The sequence below is a fragment of the Colias philodice genome, chromosome 27 (genome assembly GCF_061535455.1).
Source record: "Colias philodice isolate Cphi_HAF_F1 chromosome 27, ilColPhil1 Martin Lab GWU primary, whole genome shotgun sequence".
NCBI lineage: Eukaryota > Metazoa > Arthropoda > Insecta > Lepidoptera > Pieridae > Colias > Colias philodice.
Window position 1 is genome coordinate 5,218,252 of NC_143112.1, and position 26,440 is coordinate 5,244,691.

Consider the following 26,440-nt stretch of genomic DNA (forward strand, 5'->3'; position numbering starts at 1 on the left):
TCTTACATATGCCCATTGAGTTACCATGTCCTACGTACTAGAGAGGCCATCGAAAGAAAGTAATGAAACTGTCAATCAATCAATCTTTATGTCCCGTTGCATCGATCCATTTTCCTTTTATGTTCGGGTTACTTGGAAAACTGAAAAAACAAACATAGTCTAAGCAATAAGGAGTTTTCTTAAAAAACTCCCAAGATGACACTTTAACTAATGGCGTCCATGTCATAATATTTATTTTTAGTACCTTTGTATTAAAATACTTAAAAGTTCTAGGTCAAGTCGTATTAAATGACAAAAAAAATCTATGCCTTTTTTTCTGAAAAATTGCTCCTTCAAATTATCATTTATCTGTTCGATTATAAAATCGATTAGAATCGAGAACTGTTGCATCAAATGAACATCACTAACCACAAAATTGGACAGAAAAATGAGAACAGAAAAATGAGAAGACGCTATTCATTGCTTGTTATCATACGACGCGATCTTTACCGTGCCAAGTAAAAGCCGCAATGTATTCCGAATCATTTCGTATGATTTGGTATCCGTGTTTGTCACGATCGTTTTCCACAGATATTCTTTATTTGATTTTAAAATAAATAGTGCATATTCTGATTAGAAAATTACTTACCGGTGGAAGGAAACATCTCTGCTAACTCGGCCACTCACAGCTGTGGAGTTTCTACAGTTTATAACGGCGTAATTCGGCATTTTACTTTATTCAGCTTCACGTCTTTCCTTGGCGAACTGCAAGCGCGGACTGAGTGTAGGCCAGCGTCAAGTAAGTTTCATAATCGTAGTTTGGACACGGGAAGTACATACACTCGCTTAGTCTATCTTGATATATGTCCGTGCTATCTACCTATCACTATCGATATATTAGAATGTCGCGTACATCACTACGTCATCATCATCGACTAGTCTAGTGCCACGCTTCGTCGCCTCCACCCATGAATACTGGAGCGTTCTTTTGTATCATCTATCCCTTTCACATTTCAATAAAACGAGCGGGATAGTCAACACTCCAGTATGAAGAGGCATGTTTTCCCGCCATAATAGAGGTGCATTTTCGTTATCTGTGCGATTGCAAATGCGCGCTTGATTGGTGACAGATTAAAAAAGAAAAGCAAAGTTGATGAAACTGGCAGGCGATAGCTTCCCCAACGCTGGTGGCGGTTCGGAGGGTCGTGAAATGGTTTTGAAACGTCATATTTTTTTACAAATGTGCACTCCGTTTGGGAATGGAAAATGTTTAGTGTTTACGCTTTGGAAAGTACCGTCGTATGGAACCTTTTTAAATCTTTGAAAAGTTTACAGAATAAAAAAAATACAATCGTTTTCGTTACATATAAATTGACATTTCAGCTTCAATGGCCACTGGCCGGTCAAAAATTTGGAGCGAAAAAAAAAACCTTGGAAATAGAACGTTCAAATATTCAAATCCGCTGTTGCCAGCTTTTGCCGTAGCATGAATGTCGACTATTGATGGCCCATTGTGTTGCCGTCGCAAAAATCCGAATAATTGATAAGCCCGCGATTCACGATTCGTTATTAGAACATTCGCGAATGTCTGGACCGTTGGTTCTGGCGTTCCTTTTTCGAATTTTTATTTGTCTTTGCTTTGGCGGGAATAGTTTTGAGTTTGGATTGTGCGGAAAGTTTGTGAGGTATTCGAATGGAAAAGTTTTGTTAGGCCTCCGTTTTGAGTTTCGGTTCGGTTTCGAGTGTGTTCTTTTTGCTGGGAGCGTTTGGAAATATTTAGAGCTTCGCGTACTTGGCGATTGGAGTTTAGCGTGTATGGCAGAGTTTGTTAGTATTGTAGATGACTAGCTGTGCACCCCGGCTTCGCCTGTGTTAAGTACATATACTGTTGAAGATTGGTGAACCAACTCAGAAGCTTCGTGGGCACTTTGCTGATGATCATCACATGTAAAATGCATAGTTTGCCATTATATGAAGTACCTACTTACAGATAAACATTATTTTTATTGCTACCTATTACCTGTTTTATAAATATGTATAACAGTATCTTATATTTGATTTTATTAAACAATTATATCTTTCTAGTTATACTAGTTGATACACAGTTCGTTCTGAATGCCGTAAGCTATCAAGTGAACAACATAAGCACAGGCAAGTTGAACAGTTTCGCAGTTCACGGTTACAAAGTTATCGCTAAGTTATTACCGAGCGCATCGAAACATAACAAAACTTCGAGCTGGGGGATTATTCACAAACTGCTCGAGTTTGTATCGCATGCGACATAATTTCGCATACGACATAATGTCGAGCGACAAACGAGTCACAGCTGAAACACAATTACAGTATGTATTTACATAATGACGCGGTGTTGTTACATTTTTCATGAGTAATTTAAACAGTTCCTGCGTACGTGTGACGGAATCCTCTTGTTAGAGACGAGTGAGAGTTCTGTTTTAATAGATTTGAGTTTTTTGAATATATCTTGTGTTTGAATATTGCTCAGGTCGCGCTGTTGTAAAGTATGTACTTGTATTATTGTATAGGCCGTGCGATCTTCTCATATTAATCTCTATTATATTTAGAAGTACTTTACTATGTACATTGTACCTATACATATTCAATCTTCTGATTATCCTGTTTAAAAATTATTTTACTAATTAGACTTAATATTATCCGTGCAAAAAAAAAGTTTTAAATGCATTATGAATATCAACTTATAAGCTACTAATTAAACAAAATATTAAGGGCCGATTTTTCAATGCTTGGATAAAACTTATCCGTCCAATAAAGTATTACACGATAATATTAAAATGTCATATAAACTGTCAAATACGGACAATTAGAATACGTTTATAAAATGTTAGTTTTATACATTATTCGACGAATAAGTTTTATCCAAGCATTGAAAAATCGGCCCTAAAAGACATTATCAAATCTAGCAAATTGCAAAAGTTTAATTTATTAAGAAAATTGTTTTAATTTCAATTGTAAAATCAAAATACAAAGTAAAATACTCACAATACAATTTACAACTTTATCGAAATACAAAAAGAGAAAAACAGTTTTAGGTTAGTACATATACTAAACTCGTAAAGCGACTGCGCGCCGTATTTAGGTCGGCGCGTGACTGAAATGTGCAACTACCCTCAATTCGGGTGTCTTATGTTTATCTTAATAGCCCCCCGGTTGACACGTGGTACGGAGTTTTTGTTTTATTGTATTGTTATATGTATATGTAGAAAGTTATAGTATGACAGTTTTGTAAGTAGGTATGTAATAATTTTAATGAAGTTATAATTAAGTAAAAGTGTTAAGTTCACGTCAGTTGTCTTTTAATTGAGTTAAGTAGGTAGGTATCCTACTTCTTGTTAATGCGAAAATTCGTGAAGATGGATGTTTGTTACTCCATCACGGGAAAACCACTGAGCAGATTTTGATGATATTTAGACTGCCAAATGTAGCTTAAGTACTAGAGTTACACATTAAACTATTAATTTTTATTAATGCGAAGCCACATGTGTAATGCGCATTGATATAAATAACTATGTATATTATTTACAATCTTCCGTATGGCATAGTTTAAAATTTTCAATCTTTTTAAAAGCATTAAAACTGTTGTTGAAAAATTTGATATTAAACCTCCACTATAATATCACAAGACCTCTTTGACTTTGTCATACCGTCTCTCTATACCTGCGAAACGGATACATTTATATCGTATCAGCTATATTGACGTTCATCACAGTGGCAAGGCAGACAGAGGCATTCCCATCACGAAACTAATATTGCTACCGTCTGACTTCAAATTAATCTTTGCCATTTTATATACTAGATGTGCACGTGACTGCACTTGTTATTTTGTTTTATTAACTTGACGAATTTTGCTTGATGAAAGTAGATTTGAAATGTTACGTTTGTTTGTGTGTGGCGTTGTTTCTCTGGAAACGACGAAGAGATTTGAATATGATTTTTGTTATTTTAATGATTATTTTGTGGCTATTTTAGTTTCTATTTATATTTTTTAACGTATATACGGACTACGGTAGGTACATGGCAGAACAACGTTTACCGGGTCAAGTAGTAGGTATATTATATTTACAATATTACTTACATCATATCTATTTAATAGAACATTGACAGTATAGCCTCGAAAAGTTAATACTATCTAACAAAAAGGTTTAATTTACATTAAGAGCCCTTCACACTCGCTACAAATCTCCGTTAAAAATGGCTGCCAAATCGTAAGATCTTCCATTACACCAAGTGACTGCTACAATAGTTCGCAGGGACAATAGCCAAATCCTTAATTAAAGCTGATAATTAAACCCCCGAACCCCTCGGCCCTTAACATCAGGGCTGTCAGTTTTGTCTTTTTTAAGTGGTGATGAACAGTGGTGGCCTAGTGATGAGGCCTAACACATCGATCAAAATAGTCCGTGATACAGTGGTTGCGTGATTAAAGCTTCTGACAGTCGATCTAATGTCAACGGGTTCAAAGGTTGTAAATTGAAGTACATATGTGCATGCTAAAAATGAAGTACATATTATGTGCATGCTAAAATCGGAAGTGGCGACGAAAAACATTGTTCTTCGCCGGTGAATAAAATAACTTTATGTCGTATTACATCTTCCAACCTGATGCATTTTCAGATCTTTGTTTGATTTTACACATGTATTGAGAAACGAAAGATTCTTCGATTTTAATTATAAATATATTTTATTCCGACACTATACGTTATTATTTCTCTATGTTTTTTTTGTAACCACAATAAGGGAGTTTGTTTCTAAACAATTTCCCGCATCTGACAACCCTGATTCAAGTGTCATTTTGACAGAATTGGAGCCCTTAATCGCACTGCTTTATTGTTTAAGCTCTTAATTAGTGCAGTCGTAAAAAATTTAACGACTTATTTTCATTTATAGTTCGAAGCACGCTATAGTTACAACTAGGGAATTATTTCCCTCGGGTAAAGATATGTATATAACCAGGGTAATATGATTTACATAATGAACTAAAATTCTACGGGTTTGATTGAAAATTTTCAATAAATTGTTTGGATAGATAGATGTATGACGACTTTTATGTATAACTTCGAGGTATAAGTGAACGAACGATTTTGAAAAAGGATTTTCACCTCTTTCAGTTTTGCTTTGTCGACGGAACATATTTATTTTCTGAAATTTGTACGAGGTAATTCATACAATATAAAGGCTCCAGAAATTGTAAGCGTCAATGGACATAAGACAGAGTGTGATGAAAGCATGATGAAAGGCTAGTCATTTTCTTAATTATATTCACACACCAGGAAAAATCTTTTTTTAGATAGGTTTACTATATCTAAAAAGATAGAAAATCGTATTTCCCAACGTAACAAGTATATTTCTAATCAAATTTTTTACACCATAATATTGGATCAATTCCCACACAAATACCACATTGTTATTTCTATAAAAAGTCAAATAAACCGTTGACAAAGATTTTGAAGAGTTCTCAACAGTCCTTAGCAAGAAGTAAGTAAAATATAACGATGGTCATCCAGACCGGTTAGCTTTGCCAATACTTATGCAATGGTATTTTAATTGATTCTAAGGCATCCAGAATTCTTCGTTCTGAGAAATGCTTTCTTGTGATTTGTAATACAATATCTGTATTTATATGAAATGCTCATGTCACAGTTCTTGAAAAAAATTATGATATAAGTACTTGAAATTATTTTTTTTATGTATCAAGGTAATTTTGAGAACAGATCGTACCTACCTACAGCTACCATTAGGTAGCTGTACAATTTTATATATTAATATAAAATTTTAATTGAATCAGGCTAATAACTTCAAAAAAAAATTTGTGCGTGTACTAGTGTACACACGTAAGAAGTGAAACTTCTTTATGACCTTATTTTTCAAAAAATAATTTACTATATGCAACTTTACAGAAATACGTCAATCACGCGTGGTAGGGATAAAAACAAGATGGCGTGTAACGGAAAAATGTTACACTAATTTTTTTTCCAACCCCGATAAAGAAGTTTCACTTCAATTAATTATTGTAACTTAGTAAAAATAGTTGCGAGTTATGTACTAGGACAAGTCTACATTCTAGAGAAAATCATTGATGTAGAATACATGGTAATAATGACCGAATTTATGTTTTTTTTACATAGAACATAAACTACAATTTTATGTTGAAATACATCGTTGTTCATTGCTGCAGTGTATTGAACGCACATTCACAAGGTATGATTTTTTCATACAGCAATACTGCAGCGTAAAATACCAAAAGTTACGATTTTCCTGTATCCATTGGACGCTAACAGTATCAAGTCAAATATTTGAAATCTCAAGTAACACTCTAATCAAGGGCGGATCCAGCTTTAGTGCCAGGGGGGGGGTCACATAGACGTGGTCAATTTTCAAAAGCTATATTTTGATAATTTAATTGATACGTAGATTTAAAAAAAAATGGTCAAGTGCGAGTCGGATTGGCGAACCAAGAGTTCCGTACAAACATTTTTATATGTTTCAGTGGTTTCAATATTAAATTTATGCTTTTTGCGATTTTTCCTTTATCTGTGCTATAAGACGTAAGTTTCTATTAAATAAAGATTAAATATCAAGATTCTGTGTTCACGGGAAGTACCCTGTAGGTTTTGATTCCTGGCAACACTTGCGAATGTTGATAAATGATAAGCATGAAATGTATGTTTTAGCAATTTTTCCTCCATCTGTGCTGACATTGCTTTTAACCAAATTTCAGAACCCTGTGTTCACAGGAAGTTGTACAATACCTATAGATTTTGATTCCCTTGCGATAATGTCGAAATTAGCACGTTGAAGTGGCAATGAATGAGGCCGTTGGGGCAGAAAGGTTCTTGAATGGAGACCACGTACTGGACGACGGAGCGTGGGACGTCCACCCACAAGATGGACAGACGACCTGGTCCGAGTGACAGGGAGCCGCTGGATGGATGGCCGCCGGTGACCGGGCGTGGTGGAAAACCCTGAGGGAGGCCTTTGTCCAGCAGTGGACGTCCCACGGCTGACACGACGACGACGACGACGAATGTCGAAATTTGCGATAATTTACGGCATAAATGGCTGTATCTTTTGATTGCGTTGGCTTATAAGTTTGATTTTTTCACAGCTATAAGGAACCGTAAATTTGAGTATTCGGTATGAATTTCAGATTGATACCTCCACGCGTTCCTGAGAAAAAGGGTCTTCACAGGCAGACAAACTTGAAAAAAAATATATTTTTTGCAATTATTCCTGTATCTGTACTATAAGATGTTGCTTTGTACCGAATTTCAAGATTCTGAGTTTACGGAAAGTACCCTGTAGGTTTTGAGTTTTGATTCCCTGCAGGGAGCACCCTGTCCCGTAAACACAGTCTTGAAATTGAGTAAAAAGTATCGTGTTATAGCACAGATGTAGTAATAAATGCGAAAACCCTAATTATTTAATTAAATTAAATAATAATATATTTTTAAATAATTTTAAACTTACAATCCCTTTACTCATGAACGTCTACATGTATTTAATTGATATTCACATCATAACTCAGGTCTATAATAACTTAAATCTGTTATTTAATTCAAATTCTATGTCAACGCAATCTGAAGAAAAAGCAATTAGAGCCGCATATTCTGTAATTCGCAACTACTTGCAAGGGAATCATCAATCAAAACCTACAAGGTACTTCCCGTGAACACAGTCTTGAAATTTGGTTAAAAGCAACGACTTAAAAACTTACAAGCACAGATTAAGAAAAAAATCCTTTAAACAAAATTGTAAGATACAACATAATGAAAAAATATGTTTGTTTAATGAAAAATATGTTATGAGTCCTCGGTGCGCGAGTCCGACGCGCACTTGGCCGGTTTTTGTTGTAATTTGAATGTATTTTATAGTGTTCATCTGAAAAAAAATTTTGCTATTTTATGTCTCCACGAACTGGGATATTTCGATATTTGAGGTTTTGTGTGAAAAGTGTAACAGCAAAAGTTGTAGAAAAAAAATTAATTACATACAACTTTACCATTACACTTTATTCCGCAGTTATAGTTTTTTTTTAAATCGAAATACCTGTTATTTGCATGTTATTTGTCCTTAAATTACGACCACAGGTCGACCCTAATAAATTTTTTCTATAATTTTTGTTATATTCTCTTCCGTTACCGTTTGTAATTGATTTCATTGTTCTATATTATTACTTTTATGTCTCAAAATTCAATAAAAAGCATCATATTGAACAGTATTAATTTGTTAATTTAAAAAAGTTAATATTAAATTAGTGGTCCACTTAGGTCGTGGACCTAGCCCAGGGGGGGGTCATGACCCCGTGACCCCCCCCCTGGATCCGCGCTTGACTCTAATCTAATAAAATAGCTAGACGTAACGTTTCCAAAGCGAATTTCACTAGGGGGTTGCGCGCCATAAAATTTTACGACCGCGTCACCATGGCAACGCCGCCATTATTTAGTACCACAAGTCGCCGCGTGGCGCTAGGAGCCAAAGGAATGTTTTTCGTGACATGTCAGGTCTGTATGTAGCAATATGCAAATGTTTAAAATTGCATTGTAGATTTTATAATAGAGGTACCTATACAAAATATAATATATATAGGATAGATACAAAATATAATATAAATATAATATAGTATAGGATCTAGTTTTCGGTTTTAAGCAGATTGTACGTTGATACGTTCAAATTTATTACTATTGATTCTTTCAAATTCATTCATGCAACATGAATCTGCAGCTGAAATTACCTAATCCTTGTAGAAATGCAATATGGAAAAATGTATGGAAACAAAAAGATAATAAATGGACCACATGTTGAAAAATGTATTAATTAAATTTGTAAACATTTTTCTTTTATCGATTTAAAATAAAAGTTAATAGAAGAGAAAAATTATATGTATCACATGCCTATGTAATTAAAATTTTCATTGACAAATGTTATGAATAACTTAATGTATCTAAGTAGTGCTAATAATTTTTGTTTCATTATGTGTATAATAACTTAAGGTACCAATTAAAAGGTTTATTAATAATTATTAATTATTATAGACATTTTCACAAGATTATATGATGCTGTTTTAAATTTATTATGATTTTAAATTCTAAAGAGTTTCTATAGTATATGTAACTTTACAGTTAAAAGTAACTTATTAATATAAATATAAAGTAAGTTATAAAATAACTTATTTAATTACTTAAATAAGTTATTTTATTTATTTTCACATACAAAACTAACAAAATAAGTTTCTTAGTTATATCTAGGTCGTTTATTCACATTTTGCGACTGGAAATTATTTTATTTAAGTATATAAAATGTTTCTCTGTGGCTTTGTAGAAACTGTTTTAATGATCATAGTTATTTTTATAAGTGGTTTTTGAAAGGCACTGAAAAAGCAGAGCATGTATGACTTATTTATTAACTAGCTTTCCGCCTGCGGATACGCCCGCGTTTTCTACAACTTTTTATATAGATAGGTACTAAAAGAATTCTCGAGAACTACGCTATCCCTTAGTGAAAACTGAATGAAAATTGGTGCAGTAGTTTTTGGGTTTATCACAGACAGATAGATAGACGCGTAGAAATGGTTTTTTTTTTTTTGCTAGCTTGGAACTGTATTAATTTGGCGGTCAATAACCGTGCTATCAAAATTTATATTATGCTTTGATAATATTTATTGACCCATTTTTAATATCCTTTACAAATAGAAAATATATTTTGTTTGTATAGGACCAAATTGTGTTATAAATTATAAAGATTATCCTATCGCACTTCCTTAGTAGGTATAAACTTAACATTTTCGGTATAATATATTATATAAAATCGAGATCGGTCAGTAGTTTTTATGTGATAGACAGATAGAGCGACAAATATACAAATTTTGATTCATAGTAGGTACACACAAACATTTAAGAACCAACATTTTTATTGTTATTGGGTGGGGCCATAAACAAAGAACATTTTTATTGCATCACACAATTTTTCTTTCGTAACTAAAAGCTCCTGTAAATTAATAAACATATTTTTAACCACATTTTCAGAAGGCCTTTTGAAGCATTTTGTAGCCAATTTTTTTATAAGCTAAATTATAACAAATTTTATATATTACTTGGTATAAGTATTCATATTTCTGTGGTATATGTTCAAAATCAATCGATAATTACAATTTTCACAGTTTCTACGCTATAAACGAACATACAAACGAACTTTTAACTAAAAGCTAGAAGCGGTTGAAACACAAATATTTGCCTGTCTCTCGACAACTGAGCAGTGATCGGGTGATAATTGACGGTCGTGGGTTCGATACTGACTGATATTTACCAGGCTTGAACGGTATCCATACGTTTGGCATTTTGGGGGACTTTTTGGGACTGTTTTTTTTGTCAAGTCAAAGGAATTCCACCTTCCTTCCTCCGCAATCTTTTTATCCTCCTGCATTCTTAAAAGGCCGGCAACACCTTCACAAGGAAACTTGTGAAGGCTCGTGGACAATGGTGATCGCTACCGGGTGACCGAGCAGTCCATTTGCAAGCTTTTTTATAAAAAAAAATAACCTCATAGGAAGCTTAAAAGTTAAAGCTATTTGTGGTGGGAACACAAATATTTGTCTTTTTCTCGTATAATGAGCAGTGATCGGGTGATAATTGACGATCTTGGGTTCAATACTGACTGATGTTCATCAGGCGTGTAGGGTGTCTGTAAAATTGGCATTTTTTTGCAGTTTTGTGGGACTTTTCTCGTAAGGTTGCATGGTATATTATTAAAACTGTCCCTGAGTGTTTATTTTTTCGGATATTTTTAACACTTTCGTAATTTCCACTCGTTGATCGTCCACTCATTGCCTACCACACTTTTGGAACACGAATAAATGTGTGAACACGAGTAAATGTCCTTAATCGTATAAATAATTCCGAATTAATTCAAATCTTTGATATACACATTAGCTCCTTAATAATCTTTAATTCGCTATCCAATCAAGCTAAACCTAGATAAAATAGGATCTATACTAATACTATAAAGCTGCCGAGTTTGTTTGAACGGGCTAATCTCAGGAACTACTGGTCCGATTTGAAAAATTCTTTCGATGTTAGATAGCCCATTTATCGAGGAAGGTTATAGTAGGCTATATATGTATAATTTGTATATCATCACGCTAAGACCAACGGGAGCAGAGCAATGCGGGTGAAACTGCGCAGCACAGCTAGTCTAAAATAAAACAACACCGATAAGAAAAAACTCATACACCGTTAACTGAATAAAAATATGCGACAGTTACCTAGCTCCGGGCTACACTGGGGTCGTTAATTGCGCCATTGTTGGAGCCTAGACCCCGGCACAATGTGCCCCAGTAACTAACCTTTACGGAAACTTCTATTCAAGAAAAATGCCTTCCACTATAATAGAATCTCATGTTAACATCGCGATGGTGAGATTAATTCATTGTTTGTTTATTGTGGATAACAATAGCGGAATAAGCTACGTTTTTTATAGTGAATTGTATTTATGCAATAGTTTTATACTGTATTTGTATGATGGTAGATTTTTAGTTTGTTATACAATAATATTGTATTGTGAATGATTGTTGGCATGCGAAAACAATCGAAATGGAGAATAGAAGATGCTGTGGGGTTACTGCGTTTAGCAGCAATAAATTAAGCAGTTCATACAACTTTGTTCAGTACCTCTACCATGAGTTGACATAGTTAAATCGTCTGACGTAAATACAATAGTAAACGTGAATAGTTCACTTAACTTTCACGACTCACGAGATTATTTACCGTGAATGACGTATCTATCGTCGAATAGTTATAAACTAAGACATATGTCAAAATTTGAACTCATGCGAGTATCGTGTGCGTAAACTCATAGTAGAGCTACTGAACTACAAAATTGTTGAGAACGTTAAGGTAGAAAATAATTTTAGTAATGCACACGTAATGGTTAACGTAATTGACTCAAGAAAACATTATCCTATCCATTTAAAATGAATGTACAGGACAATGAATTTAAAGTGAATACTTTCAAGAATTTAATACGCGATTATCACAATTGCACAATTTCAATATACAGTTTTCAACAGATTTTGTCTAAAACCTAATAAATTATATACTAAAACCTTCCTCGTGAATCACTCTATTTATTAAAAAAAAATTGGTTGTCTGTAAAGTCGGTTTACTGACGATATTTGAACGTGACAACGTCCGATTGTGCTTCTTTGTCGCTCGTTCCGCGCTCTCGCTTGCACTTCAAGCCTTAAGGAACGCCTCAGAGCGCGAGGTAACGCCGCATGAGTCATGTTTTTTCGTGCGTGCAGCCGGCTATCGAATTATAAGACGTTGTCACGTCAAAAAACCTCATCAAAATACGTTGCGCAGTTTTAAAGATTTAAGCATACATAGGGACAGAGAAAGCGACTTTGTTTTATACTATGTAGTGATTTCAATTTATGTACTTAATAACTAATAAGCAAACAACCATTACATACGTTATCATTTCCAATTATACGAATCTTCATAATATGACTACAATTTTAATTATAAATAATTATTTATTTGTCCTGCAATTAGAAGACGTGTGGTCATTCACTGGGAACTCTTTGAACGAACCGCCGAACCGCATCTGTTTGTGTTCAGCTATCGCGCTCATATCAGCATTCACACTTTGTTATTAAGTTAGCGATGAGAGACTAAACTGAAGATTTATATAACTTCGTCCATAGTAGGTACAAAATCCATACTTAATATTATAAATGCGAAAGTAACTCTGTCTGTCTGTCTGTTACTCAATCACGCCTTACCTACTGAACCAATTTGCATGAAATTTGGTATAGAGATATTTTGATACCCGAGAAAGGACATAGCATAGGTTTTATCCCGGAAATCCCACGGGAACGGGAACTATGCGGGTTTTTCTTTGACTGCGCGGGCGATGCTTTGGGTGGAAGGCTAGTACATAATATTTATGTATGTATGGTCATTTGTAGAGCCCTTGTAGGCTGATAATGCGGGTGGTGATGATGATGATGCAGCAAAATTACAAAAAAAGTAGATTAAACCAGAATTATTTTTTCAGTATGGGAAAGTGAAGACATACTTACTTAATTAATGACGTATATAGCTTTGTCATTATTCCACAATCGAAGTTATTCTGCGTTAAGACAACCCCTTATAACCCCCTATAGCCTATAGACGTTTTCGTAAAGAGAATTATAGCCTAAAAATTATGTTTAAATGATAAGTCCGCCGTATCCGCCGTTATACTATATCACTTTCTAAGATTAAAAAAAAATGTGTGCGTGTGTGAAGTTTCACTTCTTACGTGTACACACGTAAGAAGTGAAACTTCTTTATGACCTTATTTTTTCAAAAAATAATTTACTATATGCATCATTTACAGAAGTACGTCGAATCACGCGTGGTAGGGATAAGAAAAAGATGGCGCGTAACGAAAAAATGTTAGATACACTAAATTTTTATCCAACCCCGATAAAGAAGTTTCACTTCAATAAAAAATATGATAAATCCAGCGATACATCTGAAGATAAAATGTCAACTAAATAACGAAATAGTTTAACGTTAACGTTAAACGCTACAGAGACACCTACAATCTACATGCTAGTAAAACATAACCCTCCACAACACAATCGGTTAAAATCGATCCTTACCAGTTGAAACCGGGAGCAGCAAGTTTATTTAAGTAAAGATAAAAGAAGATCTTCACTCCAAGAATAGATCCTTTGAAATCACCGACAGTGTGTGTTTATCAATTACATTAGGCCCGGTTTACACTGGCCGGTTGTTTAACCGTTTGTCCGTGTGTACTGGGTCTATTTTGGTATTTGTTTTATTGAAACTTGCGAGGTAGTTTTTTCGTTCCCGAGATTGTCTAGAACGAAACTTTTGTGATAATGTACATGTCTAGGAACTCTAGGAATATATTTTGTTTCGCTACGCTTCAATTTTATCTTCCAAGTCACTGGTCGTGGGTTCGATTCCCACCCGGGGCAAATATTTGTGTGATGAACATAGATGTTTGCTCTGTGTCTGGGTGTTAATTTTCTATATAAGTTATTTATTTATATTTATGTATGTTTATCAGCCATCTGATTTCCATAACATAAGCGAAAGCTTAGTATGGGATCAGATCGTGCCGTGTGTGAAAATTGTCCGGAAATATTTTTTTATTTATTCAAAAGAAATAGCTAGATGCTAAGCTTTGAAATACAAAAAAAAACGAACCTTTAGTGATGATACCTGAACCTGATAGTACTCTTTGAAACTCTTCAACTTTTTTTTTGTTCATTGTACAATAGGGGAGCGCTTGGCCACAATCTCGCCTGATGGTAAGCTGAGATGTGGCCTAGATACTTAGATAGAGCGCGTTTCCCTAGAATGTACCTCACTCTCCTCTTGAAGACATAATATGTTTTACGCAGGGCCCCGTTGTTTTACCCCCATTGCAACTCTCCTATTGGCCTTAGCGTGATGGTATATAGCTTATAGCCTTCCTCGATAAATGGTCTATCAAACACTGAAATCATTTTTCAAATCGGACCCGTAGTTCCTGAGATTAACGCGTTCAACCGAAGAAACAAACTCTTCAGCTTTATAAAATTAGTAAATATGAAATTAAACCGGTTTTTTTTTTGCAGATGCAGCTCATCATTTGGCTCATAAGATACATGTTCATAAGACGAGAACACATCGCGCGGCTACTGGTATGTTAAATTTATGTTTTCTTCTGTATGCTTGTATTGTCCATGATTAAAAAGAAGCTAGAAGGAGTTAATAGCTTACTTTGTCGATAATATCATTAAAGATAAAATTATTGAAGTGAAACTTCTTTATCGGGGTTGGAAAAAAATTTAGTGTAACAATTTTTCATCATCAGATGGCGAGCTTCACTTCGAACCAGCGCCATATAACAAGAAATTAGAGTTAAACGGAGTTGGCAAGATTCACTGTAAGGTGGCTGGTGGTGTGGCTCCCACGGTACAATGGTTTTTGGTAAGAGAACTAAGCTACTAATTATAAATAAGCATCTGTATCGGAATATATGAAGGAATACTCCAAAAACAATATGAGAAATGGCAGAAGTAACTTATAGTCCAGTAGAATCTTATAACAACACGCCTATTATTTGTAAAAAAGTTACTGATTAAAATAAATGTTTAAATGCGTTTAAATTTAAAAGCGCAAAGAAGAGGACAAAAGACTAAAAGAGTTTGACAACCGACTTACGATCTTTCATACCTGAATTGCCATCCTACTAATATTATAAATGTGAAAGTTTGTGAGGATGTGTGTGTGTGTGTGTGTTTGTTACTCTTTCACGCAAATACTACTGAACCGATTACAATGAAATTTAGCACACATATAGAGGGTACCTTGGATTAATTACCATACCATAGAAGGATAGGTTTTATCCCGGAAATCCCACGGGAACGGGAACTATGCGGGTTTTTCTTTGAAAACGCGGGCGAAGCCGCGGATGGAAAGCTAGTTAATAATACAAGCATACTAACAATATGTCAAATGTCATTTTGAAATTCAAAGAAATACCTTAACCAACAAAGCAACTAAAGCTCATCAAAAAATCTGAATCAGTAGTAGAAAAAAAGAAGAAGCAGTAGATAAACTAGAAAAATAATTTCAGAACGACTCAGACGCGCTTCCCGAAGGCGTGACGTCATCGAACGGCACGCTCCTCATAGCGGAAGCGAAGCGGGAACACGCGGGACAGTACACTTGCAAGGCGGTGGATGGCGAGAAGTCTATTGCGGCCAAGATCAGTGTGGATGTTGTTGGTATGTATGTATGAATGGAGTGACGTCATCGAACGGCACGCTCATAGTGGAATCTCTAAATAAATAAAGAAAAAATAGGAGACGAGAAGTTTATGGAAAAACTTAATTAAAGAAAAAGACGTGTGGCACTCGGGGACTGCCGCGGTAAAGCTATTGCATGCTATGCCTTCAAGCCACACCTCCGCCCGTCGGAGTGGGGAGCGTGAGGTTTTTTCGTTATGAAATTTCTCGATTCGGTCCCCGCGCTCAAGGCCCGCGATAGAAGCTATGCAATAGCTTAAAAATTGCTTTCAAAGAGTAAAAAATGAAGTCTTCGCTATATTATATGTTTTATTTGTTTAGACTTTAGACTTTGCCTTACTTTGTATTGTATATCGTTTCAAAATTCTAGCTCAATCGATGCACAATTTTTTGTCCCAAGTGCACAAATTTAAAATCATATCTCTCCCATACATACTATTCAAACAAGATATTTATATGATAAATTAATTGATTTAATTCATTCCCAGTGGCCCCGCGAGTTCTAGAACCGTCGAACGGGCAACAGATTCACGTGCGTATAGGCGACAACATATCGCTCAACTGTCGCGCCATAGGCGACCCGCCGCCAACTGTTCACTGGGACAGGAACAGGACCATATTGAGTAGCCAGAGTAAGTATTTATTTATTTAAACTATTTATTGTGCTGCCAGAATACAAACAAAACTTATTCTAAAAGAAAAACAGCACAGAAGGCGGATTTATCACTTAAGAGTATATGTGGTAAAGTTCTATGGCTACAGGTATACGTGCGTATAGGTGACAACATATAAAAAAATAAAAAAATAATAATAATAAACTCTTTATTAACAGGTAGGCAATATTAAAAGTTAACAATTTATGTACTTACAATCTACTTAATCTAACAACCTACATGCTAAAAGGATTGCCGCTCAGCATTTTACAATGAAAAGCATAGAGCTGATTTTCAGCGACACCTAATTATAAAAAACGATCTAATGCTAAGATCGTTTTTTATAATTAGGTGTCTAGGTGTGGTGTTAGATCTAATTCAATAAAGGTATATATATATCTAATAAATAAATAAATATAAAAAGAATAAATAATATAATAAATAAAAAAATAAATAGTAATATCTATTTTAAAAATAAATATACATATCGTGTTAATAAATATATAAATACGGTTGATAAAAATATACATCGAAGCCATAACCAGAATATATTGCGTACAATGTGCTTTAATATGTTTAAATAATGTGCTTTGATATGTTTAAATATTTTTTTGTTTACTTAAGAGGTATGCTGATAAATATTTATTAAAACAGAATTTTGAATATCACAGGAACAGGACCATATTGAGTAGCCAGAGTGATACTCACTCCGGCTATCTATACGCCCGTTTACCTGTAGCCATAGGGCTACAGGTAAACGGGCGTATAGGTGACAACAGTATATTTATCGATATCTGAATCTGTATCAAATCCGTATGAATCTGCAGCAACGCAAACATTTATTTAGAACGACTTATTTGGAAAAAGCCTTTTATGAGTGTAAAAACATGGACATAATATAAATACATAATATGATATTTAAATATATTTTGTTGTTTTCAATTCAATTTAATTTATTAATATTTAACAATTTCAGATGAGGACGTTGAGGTAGAAAATGGAACAAATGCATCCACCGCACGGTGAGTTTCTAAAATAACCCTACTGCTATGAAGTCTAAAACATTATATGTATTAATATTATTTTCCAAGATTCACCTTTTTTCCTATGATGATTATTTCTTCCTAATAAAAAATATCATAATAAACGGTAAAGCTGTTTAACAGAACTTTGTTCATTGTGTCACAATCCTTACTATAGTAATAAATATTATTAATTGAAAGTGTACAATTGGCAAAAGAGCGATTTTATAGTATCTATTATTTTTGTATCGACTATTTTTTACCGTCAAATATCTCAATTCCATAGGAATTTTCTTTTACTAGGCGGACGAAAATCTGCTTTCACATCCAAATACCTTCAACCAAAAAAAATCAATTTATATGTCGGAGAATTTAAATAACTCTCCATAATTAATTAAAATTAGGTAGATATGTTAAATAATACTAAATAATGTCTCAGTGCGCACACCCTGCGCGGTCGATGGTAGTACCGAGACTATATCATCGAGCTACTGACTCAAGGAATATAAACCATAGCATGGCCCGTAACCCCATGCATTTCATATCAATTCAATATCGACACTATGTTGTACATCATAGAGTACATTGTAATAGGAAGGTATAGCCACAAAATAACTACTCTGTTACAATTCTCTCACATATACATAATCTTATTTCCTAGAATACTCCTCCTAACGAACGGTACGTTACTAATACGTAATGTGACGGAACAAGACGCGTACCGATACGGATGTACCGCGGGCAGCGCCGCGGGATTGTCTAGAGCTGAATTGGAGCTTATTGTTCATACAGGTAAGTTATGTTAAAGTTAGGGGGATTTTTTCAAGTTCTAAGTTATAGTACCTACCCTATACCTATGAAATTTAACAGCAAATCTCACTTCATGGTCAATTTATAACTGTTATTTTAAATTTTTATAATATTTTGATAACTTAGTGCTTTAAATAAATATCTAGTTAGATATTAAATCATCAATAGATATTAAATAAGCTCTTATGTATTCAGGAATTTAGCTTGCTCAATAGTATTTGTCTATCAAATAAAAGTTTTTAATTTTTGTCTCTAAATTCACATAGAAATAAAAACCTCACTCTCTCACCACAAAAAAAACTTTAGACAGGGTTTATCTTTAAGCGCGGGTTCTCTTTAATCTGGTTTTGTCGCATTTCACATAGACAACTATTAAAGTGACAGATCCCTGGTTTAAAGTTGGACTGTGTTTAAATTGTTTTGTGGTAACACCATTAAAGTCTACTGATCTAAAATAAAAACAATTATCACTGAATATAATATTGTTAATTAAAAAATACTTTTCTACAAACATAATATGATTTACTTAAAAAAATTGGTTGTTTGTAAAGTAGGTTTACGATCGAGATGTTTACGTGATAACGTCTTATTGGTGGCAGCGCTCGAGATGAGACGGGAGATCGGTCCGTCTCTCTCTCGTTATACCTGCGATCGCGCTCGTGAGGTTTTGGTGTGACACAAGTTTCTGAACATGTCACCCGACTAAAACGATTTTAAAAACGTTATCACGTTAAAAAAACACATGCTTACCCATAAATAAATATACGTATACACTAAGATTTTTCATAAATTTCCCCAGAAAACGACCTCCCCCCACAAGAATCGACAGGAGTGGCCGGCAAAGCGGTTCTCGTCTCCATATCAGTGGCTGCAGCATACATGGTGCTAGTGTTGGCTCTGATGGTCTACTGCAGGAGAAGACGGCTCAAGAGACGGCAGCGGGGTGAGTAGACCGGTCTTCTGGTGGTTTTCTACTGGAAAATTTGTTCTAGAGCATATATGGTGCTAGTGTTGGCTCTGATGGTCTACTGCAGGAGAAGACGGCTCAAGAGACGGCAGCAGGATGAGTAGACCGGTCTACTACAAGTATTAATTCTAATGCTTATTACAGCAACTGCAACTTCTTCTGGTTGAATACAAAAATAATAAATCTTTGACGCACTATAACACAATCGTCTATAAAAATATTGTCAAAAGTGTCCGAAGTGTTTTGTATAAAACATTCATTGGAAATAGCACCTTATTTCGTTACAGTAATGTTCAAAATGTATAGTTTACGTTCTTAAGGAAACTCTGCCCTGCAGACGCTTTGGCAGAGTTTTGCTTCTTTATTGTAAAGATATGAAAGTATTGCAAACGAATAAAAACTGACACAATTTATATAAAAACATTGTCTTATTCGAATTCGAAATAAAATTGTTGTCCTGTTCTTTTGAAGTGAATTTCAAATGGCTCTTCAACCTTTTAAAATATCCTTATTCAAGTTATAAATAAAACTTTACACTTAAAAATTGAATCAACTCTTTTCTAGAAATCTTTATAATATAAAAATGAATCCCAAAATGTGTTGGTAAGCGCATAACTTGTGAACGGCTGAACCGATTTCGTTAATTCTTTTTTTATTATATTCCTTGAAGTACGAGGATGGTTCTTATGTAGAGAAAACGTAAATATGTACCACGGGCGAAGCCGGGGCGGACTGCTAGTTAATTATATAATAATATTTCAGGTGAAAAAGAAGAGTTAGAAATGGTAGAAGGTCGAGAGAAGTTAGTAGAAGAAGGGGAAGATAAGAAAGTGCCGCAAAATGGAGTTCCCGTGCATAATGGCCGACTTTTGCATGAGAGGGATAGCGGTATGTATCTGTCAGTCAGTCAGTCAGTTTGACTGTAAGTCAGTCAGTCAGTCAGATTGACTGTTAGGCAGTAAGTCAGTCAGTTTTATAAAAAATATTTATCGTGTGAACATGATTTTTAATTAAAAAGAAGAGCTTGTGTGCCGACCAGTTAAACTTCTTTAACAAGAATTAAAAGATACCAATCGTCTCCTTACTCCATGACGTGACGGTATGACCATGACGCGACCTTGAAATTTTACTCTCAACGCGCCTAAAGAAGTTTAACTTCAAAAATATATAAATTTATTTTTCCCAACGCAATAATTTTTGCTCACCCACCTCCTTTAAATGTTTCCCTGTTCAAATTAATGGTAGTCTGGAAGAGATCGCTGCCTAGCGATAAGGCCGCCATTTGTACATACTTTCATCTGTTTGCATAAAAACAACAAGTGTGTGCAATAAAGAATTATCGATCTATCTATATTTTATTTTTATCAATAAAGAATTATCTATCTATCTATCTTTTTATTTTATCTAGGCGCAGACGATTCAGAGGTATCATGTATGTCAAGAATGTCAAAGAAATCGGGGCGATACGATCAGTTGTCAATACCAAAGTCTTTGATCACGGAACAAATTATTTTGGGTATGTATTTTTTTAATCTTATCAAAAATTGTTTAGGAATTAATTTTTATGTATGTATGTAAAATAAAATTGAGCATATAAAAACTATTATTCCAATTTAGTGAAATTTAGCAATGTCAGTAGATAGTTTTTGAATAATATAAAAATAGCTGTTTAAAAATACAGCTATTATTATGCCAAATGGTTAACTATAGAGTAAAAACCACGGATGATATTCAAAATGATTTTTTTTCTCAGTTTGTACTTGCGTAACTTCAAAATTTCTTGATAAAATTGCATGCAGTTTTCACAACCATTTTGTTAAGCTTTTCATTGTTGTAATTATATAGTTTTTTTCTCAAGATTTTAATTTTTTTTTTTGTTCAGGTCGTGGTGAATTTGGTGACGTTTGGTTGGCCAAAATAGATTTATTGCAAGTGAAGAAATTGAGAAATAAGGACGACAGTGACACGGAAGCTAAAATCCGACCAATTTTGGTTAAGGCGCTCAGTACTAAGGATGAGGTATGTATTTTATAAGGTTTTTGTTATTTTTGGGTTTCTTTTTATGTTATAGAACATTATTCTTGTGTATAAATTAAAATTTCTTTTTTGTTTAATGTGCGATATCTTTTAAAAAATCTTGTGAAATATCGTCTAATGCGAGTTAAGAGTCAAATTTCAAGGTCGCATCATGGCAATACCGTCACGTCATGGAGTAAGACGACGATTCAAAGATACCAAACTTTGTATCTTGCCAAAGATGTCACTTTTGACACGTGTACTTGGCCCACACTCTTTTATTTCTAAAAAAAATGTGTGTGTACACACGTAAGAAGTGAAACTTCTTTAAGCCCTTATTTTTTAAAAAATAATTTACTATATGCAACTTTACAGAAATACGTCGAATCACGCGTGGTAGGGATAAGAAAAAGATGGCGCGTAACGGAAAAATGTCACGCGTAACGAAAGAATGTTACACTAAATTTTTTTTCCAACCCCGATAAAGAAGTTTCACTCCAAAAAAGCACTTCATCATGAATAAATTTTCAACTTCTTTAGAACTTTTTTTTACTTATTATAGATATTTTTTTTGGCCACCATGTACATAAATATTTTTTCATACTAAAACCACAGAATACATAATAGTAGCTAAAACTACATAATTTTTATTTTCAGACACAATTAGCAGAATTCCGCAGACAACTAGAGTTATTCCGTAATGTGCGACACGAGAATATTTCTCGTATTTTTGGTCTATGCAATGAATCGGAACCGCACTATATGGTATTGGAACATACAGACTGGGTGAGTTATTTTATATATTTTATACTAGCTGTACTCAGCGGTTTCACCCGCATTGCTCCGCTCCTATTGGTCTTAGCGTGATGATATATAGCCTATAACCTTCCTCGATAAATGGGCTATCTAACACCGAAATAATTTTTCAAATCGGACCAGTAGTTCCTGAGATTAGCACATTCAAACAAACAAACTCTTCAGCTTTATAATATTAGTATAGATTATACATACATATATTTAGGGTGAAGTAGTAATGTACTGGAGATAGAAAATTTTATTCAAATGATACATTATTTTAGAAAATATTATGGTATTTAAAAAGAAAAAAGGTTTATTGACACAAAATTGCAGCGACGTCAGTTGTTTAAATCAGAAATTGTTTTATTATGTTTAGAATGGTTTATCAATAAAATCAAATCTTAAAATTACTTGTATTGGTCATTATAATTATAAATATGTCGTATATAGGAAATATCATGTTATTCTATGTCGTAATTACTAGGTTACGTTGTTGAATTTTGTTGAACTGTCAAATGTTGCCTAGCTGGCTGGCTGGCTCTACTATAATTCAACATAAATTTAATCTACAGGGTGATCTAAAAACGTTCCTAATCGCAACCCGCACGGACGAAGAGAACGCGGAGTACGTTACGCGAGTGGGCTCGTCCCACGCGTTGCCCAAACCTGCCCACGCTGTCCCACCGCTGGGACACTTGCACCGGGCAGTTTTGGGACAGCAACTAGCGAGTGCAGCTAGCAAGATAGCCAGCAAACGGGCTACGCATCGGTGAGTTTATATATGGGTTGGTAGTAGCCCTGCCTTCCAAGCCAGAGGTCGTGGGTTCGATTCCCACCCGGGGCAAATATTTGTGTGATGAACATAGATGCTTGCTCTGTGTCTGGGTGTTAATTATCTTTATAAGTATGTATTTAAAATTATATATGTATGTTTATCAGCCATCTGGTTTCCATAACACAAGCGAAAGCTTAGTATGGGACAGGTGGCTCACTGTCCCACCGCTGGGACACTTGTTTATTTATATATTTATTTATAGAAGAGCGGAGGGTGGACTTATTTTAAAGGGGTCTCTTCCAGACAAAATACTGTGTAATAGTGGTACAAATAGGTAGGTAAGAAGTAGTAATGTTGCATATACATACAAATTGTAAAATTAACTACTTAAAACAATATAATTGATATCTCGACAGAAATAATGTAATATACCTATTTCATAACCGTCCGAGATCAATTCCCAAACGAATAATTTTTTTTGTATTAAAAGCAGTTTATCGTGACTAAAATCGATGACCCATGTTGTTAAAGAACAAAACTTTATGTGTCATAGTCTCAAACGTTCCAGTTCTGACTCATCTAAATATAACATCCTGTATAATTGTTACCAACTTTGAAAGTTCAAACATAAATTATTATTATTGTTAATTTTCTATTTTTTACTATGACTTGAAAAAGAAAAAATGGGTTAACATGTAATTTGGAATACACATAGTAATACTATGTGTATTAACTCTCAAAAATATAAACATAATTACCTGTATACATAACTATATTACCTATTGCCTCTTTCAGTGATATATCGGCCCGGAATTGTCTGATCACATCGCAGTTGCAACTCAAGCTATCTTTCCCAGCTTTATCTCGAGGGCCACATTCACAGGAATACTATAAAATGCACGATCAGGTAATTATAATTATACCTGTACTTATACCTGTATCTTTAACTGTATTTATAATTATACTCGTATCTATAACTGTTTCTATGTCAATAGTATATCTAAAGAGCAACTATGGTGTTTCTTGCCGGTTCTTCTCCATAGATACTGCTTTCCGAATCGGTGGTAAATGTTAAAAATATGTTATGACGATGCAAAAGTGCTTCTAGAAGAAGTCTAATTTATTAAATAAATGTTTGAGTTTGTTTGAGTTTAAACTTGTAATTTTATCTATATATGTTTTTGTATCTACATGGATATCTAAAATCATAAAGTAGATGAATTTTAGTATTCTCTAGTTTTTACGCGACTATTATACATTTAGAAATTAAACGTCGGGAAAATAATATAATGAATAAATCGCGTTTAAAATCCGTTAAAAGTCTTTAATTTCTAGATGACCGTTTCACTCAAAACTATAATATACACAAAGATGTAAGAAAAGACAACCCAACATTTTTATTTTATACAAAATATTTTAAAATAGATTATATTAAATAGTAACTGATCCGATAATTGTTATTGTAAAAAAAAAACCCTGTCTAAATTTCATATTCACGACAAAATTTTGCCACTATACTTTAAATTCTATTTATTTCTATATTACATGTATATGTCGTGGCCATATCGGGAAACAATTTCTTATCATTGATCTGCTCAAACCACATCATGAGGCATCATGTGGCCAATAGACATCCAATCTTTTCATGAGATGCGACCATTTCACGAAATGATCGATCATATCATGAAATGAGCATACGATATGGCCACGACATATACATATAGCAAAAGAAACAAAAAATCACCCATTAAATTATTACAATTTTTCATACATTAAAATTTCAGGTGATACCGCTCCGTTGGTTGCCGCCAGAGTCAGTTCTAGAAGGAGATTATTCCTCTAAGTCTGATGCTTATATGTTCGCTGCTACTATATGGGAGGTAATAATAATAATTTTTAATATATATAAATCTCGTGTCACAATGTTTGTCCTCAATGGACTCCTAAACCACTTAACCGATTATAATAAAATTCGCACACCATGTGCAGTTCGATCCAACTTGAGAGATTGGATAGTTTCAACATGTAGGTACCACGGGCGAAGCCGGGGCGGACCACTAGTTATTATATAAAAAATGAGTTTTTTTTTTAATTATAATATACTAGCTGTGCTCCGCGGTTTTACCCGCAGTGCTCCGCTCCTGTTGGTCTTAGTGTGATGATATATAGCCTATTATAGCCTTCCTCGATAAATGGGCTATCTAACACTGAAAGAATTTTTCAAATCGTACCAGTAGTTCCTGAGATTAGCGCGTTCAAACAAACAAACAAACTCTTCGACTTTATAATCACTACATAGTATAAAACAAAGTCGCTTTTTCTGTCCCTATGTCCCTTTGTATGCTTGAATCTTTAAAACTACGCAACCGATTTTGATGCGGTATTTTTTAATAGATAGAGATAATAGATAGAGATAATAGATTCAAGAGGAAGGTTTTAGTATATAATTTATTATGTTTTAGACAATACTAAGCGGCGGGCGAAGCCGCGGGCGGAAAGCTAGTTTATTATTATTTTATTATATTAAAATTTAATTGATTTCAGATTTACACAAAGGCGGAGTTGCCATTCGCAAAATTGAACGATAACTCAGTGCTAGAGAGAATCAAAAATGGTTCCCTCGAATGGACGGTCCCGGATTCGATGCCCGACAAATTGGGAGCGCTGCTTGTGAGTGAAATTTGTTTTATTTTTAATAAAAAATATATAAAAAAAATTTTTTTTGGAGTGAAAATTTTTGCTTAAAAAACTTTTGTTTTGATGATGATTGAAGTGATAGTTGATTTTTTTTTGTGTGATTGTAAAAATACCAAATAAAAAAAAATTTAATCATCAAAAAATATTTCAAATTTCTTTTTTTTTTTTCAACTTGAACTTGAAATTTCAAAAAAATACTAAAATTATCTGCTTATTCCCATGAATACATTATATATTAATTGTATTATTTGCGTAAAAATCTTTAAAAACTAATAAAAAAAGACGTGTGACACTCGGGGACTGCCGGGGTAAAGCTATTGCATGCTATGCCTTCAAGCCACACCTCCGCGCCCGTCCCCGTGGGGAGCGTGAGGTTTTTTCGTTACGGAATTTCTGGATTCGGTCCCCGCGCTCAAGGCCTGCGATAGAAGCTATGCAATAGCTTAAAAATAATATATAATAATAATATATTTTTATTACAGAAACGTTGCTGGAACAAAATACCGACAGACAGGCCTCAATTTACAGAAATATTCGAAGAAATTACGAATATAGTTCAAGAAATAACCGCGGAAAATGAATCGCAACATTCAAAGAGCGATTTGAACGAATGAACGGTTAAGTTACAGTGACCGGTGACGGGAAATGGATGGGTAACCGGAGTTTCTAAATAAATATTACGTTTTATAAGTATTTAGAATGTCACGTATAGGAAGTTAAAAATTTTGCACTTGACAGTTTTTTTATGTTTTTCAATTGTAAATATCGATATAGATGGTTAACCCGTTACGCGTCCGGCGCACAGCCGGCACCGATCCCGATAGTGTCAAGGGAGTTCACGAAATCTAGCTTTTTTATGACTACCGAGTTTGAAAATTT

General features: G+C 34.2%; 1 protein-coding gene and 1 long non-coding RNA gene across 2 annotated transcripts in view; one reads left to right on the forward strand and one right to left on the reverse strand.

Moving 5' to 3' along the window:
* The window catches only part of LOC149476635 (tyrosine-protein kinase-like otk), a 65,153-nt gene extending 38,816 nt beyond the window's left edge, over window positions 1-26,337 (forward strand). Inside the window, exons 3-18 of the mRNA XM_089711902.1 lie at window positions 14,648-14,713; window positions 14,887-15,002; window positions 15,652-15,802; window positions 16,312-16,455; window positions 17,453-17,498; window positions 18,160-18,290; window positions 19,108-19,251; window positions 20,038-20,163; window positions 20,684-20,791; window positions 21,158-21,294; window positions 21,949-22,077; window positions 22,662-22,858; window positions 23,660-23,771; window positions 24,649-24,744; window positions 25,409-25,534; window positions 26,044-26,337. Coding sequence (XP_089568028.1) covers window positions 14,648-14,713; window positions 14,887-15,002; window positions 15,652-15,802; window positions 16,312-16,455; window positions 17,453-17,498; window positions 18,160-18,290; window positions 19,108-19,251; window positions 20,038-20,163; window positions 20,684-20,791; window positions 21,158-21,294; window positions 21,949-22,077; window positions 22,662-22,858; window positions 23,660-23,771; window positions 24,649-24,744; window positions 25,409-25,534; window positions 26,044-26,175 — 1,961 coding nt within the window. The 3' untranslated portion in view covers window positions 26,176-26,337. The remainder of the gene's footprint in view (window positions 1-14,647; window positions 14,714-14,886; window positions 15,003-15,651; window positions 15,803-16,311; window positions 16,456-17,452; window positions 17,499-18,159; window positions 18,291-19,107; window positions 19,252-20,037; window positions 20,164-20,683; window positions 20,792-21,157; window positions 21,295-21,948; window positions 22,078-22,661; window positions 22,859-23,659; window positions 23,772-24,648; window positions 24,745-25,408; window positions 25,535-26,043) is intronic.
* The window catches only part of LOC149476629 (uncharacterized), a 444,465-nt gene that overhangs the window by 268,998 nt on the left and 149,027 nt on the right, over window positions 1-26,440 (reverse strand). The gene's annotated exons all lie outside the window — the stretch shown is intronic.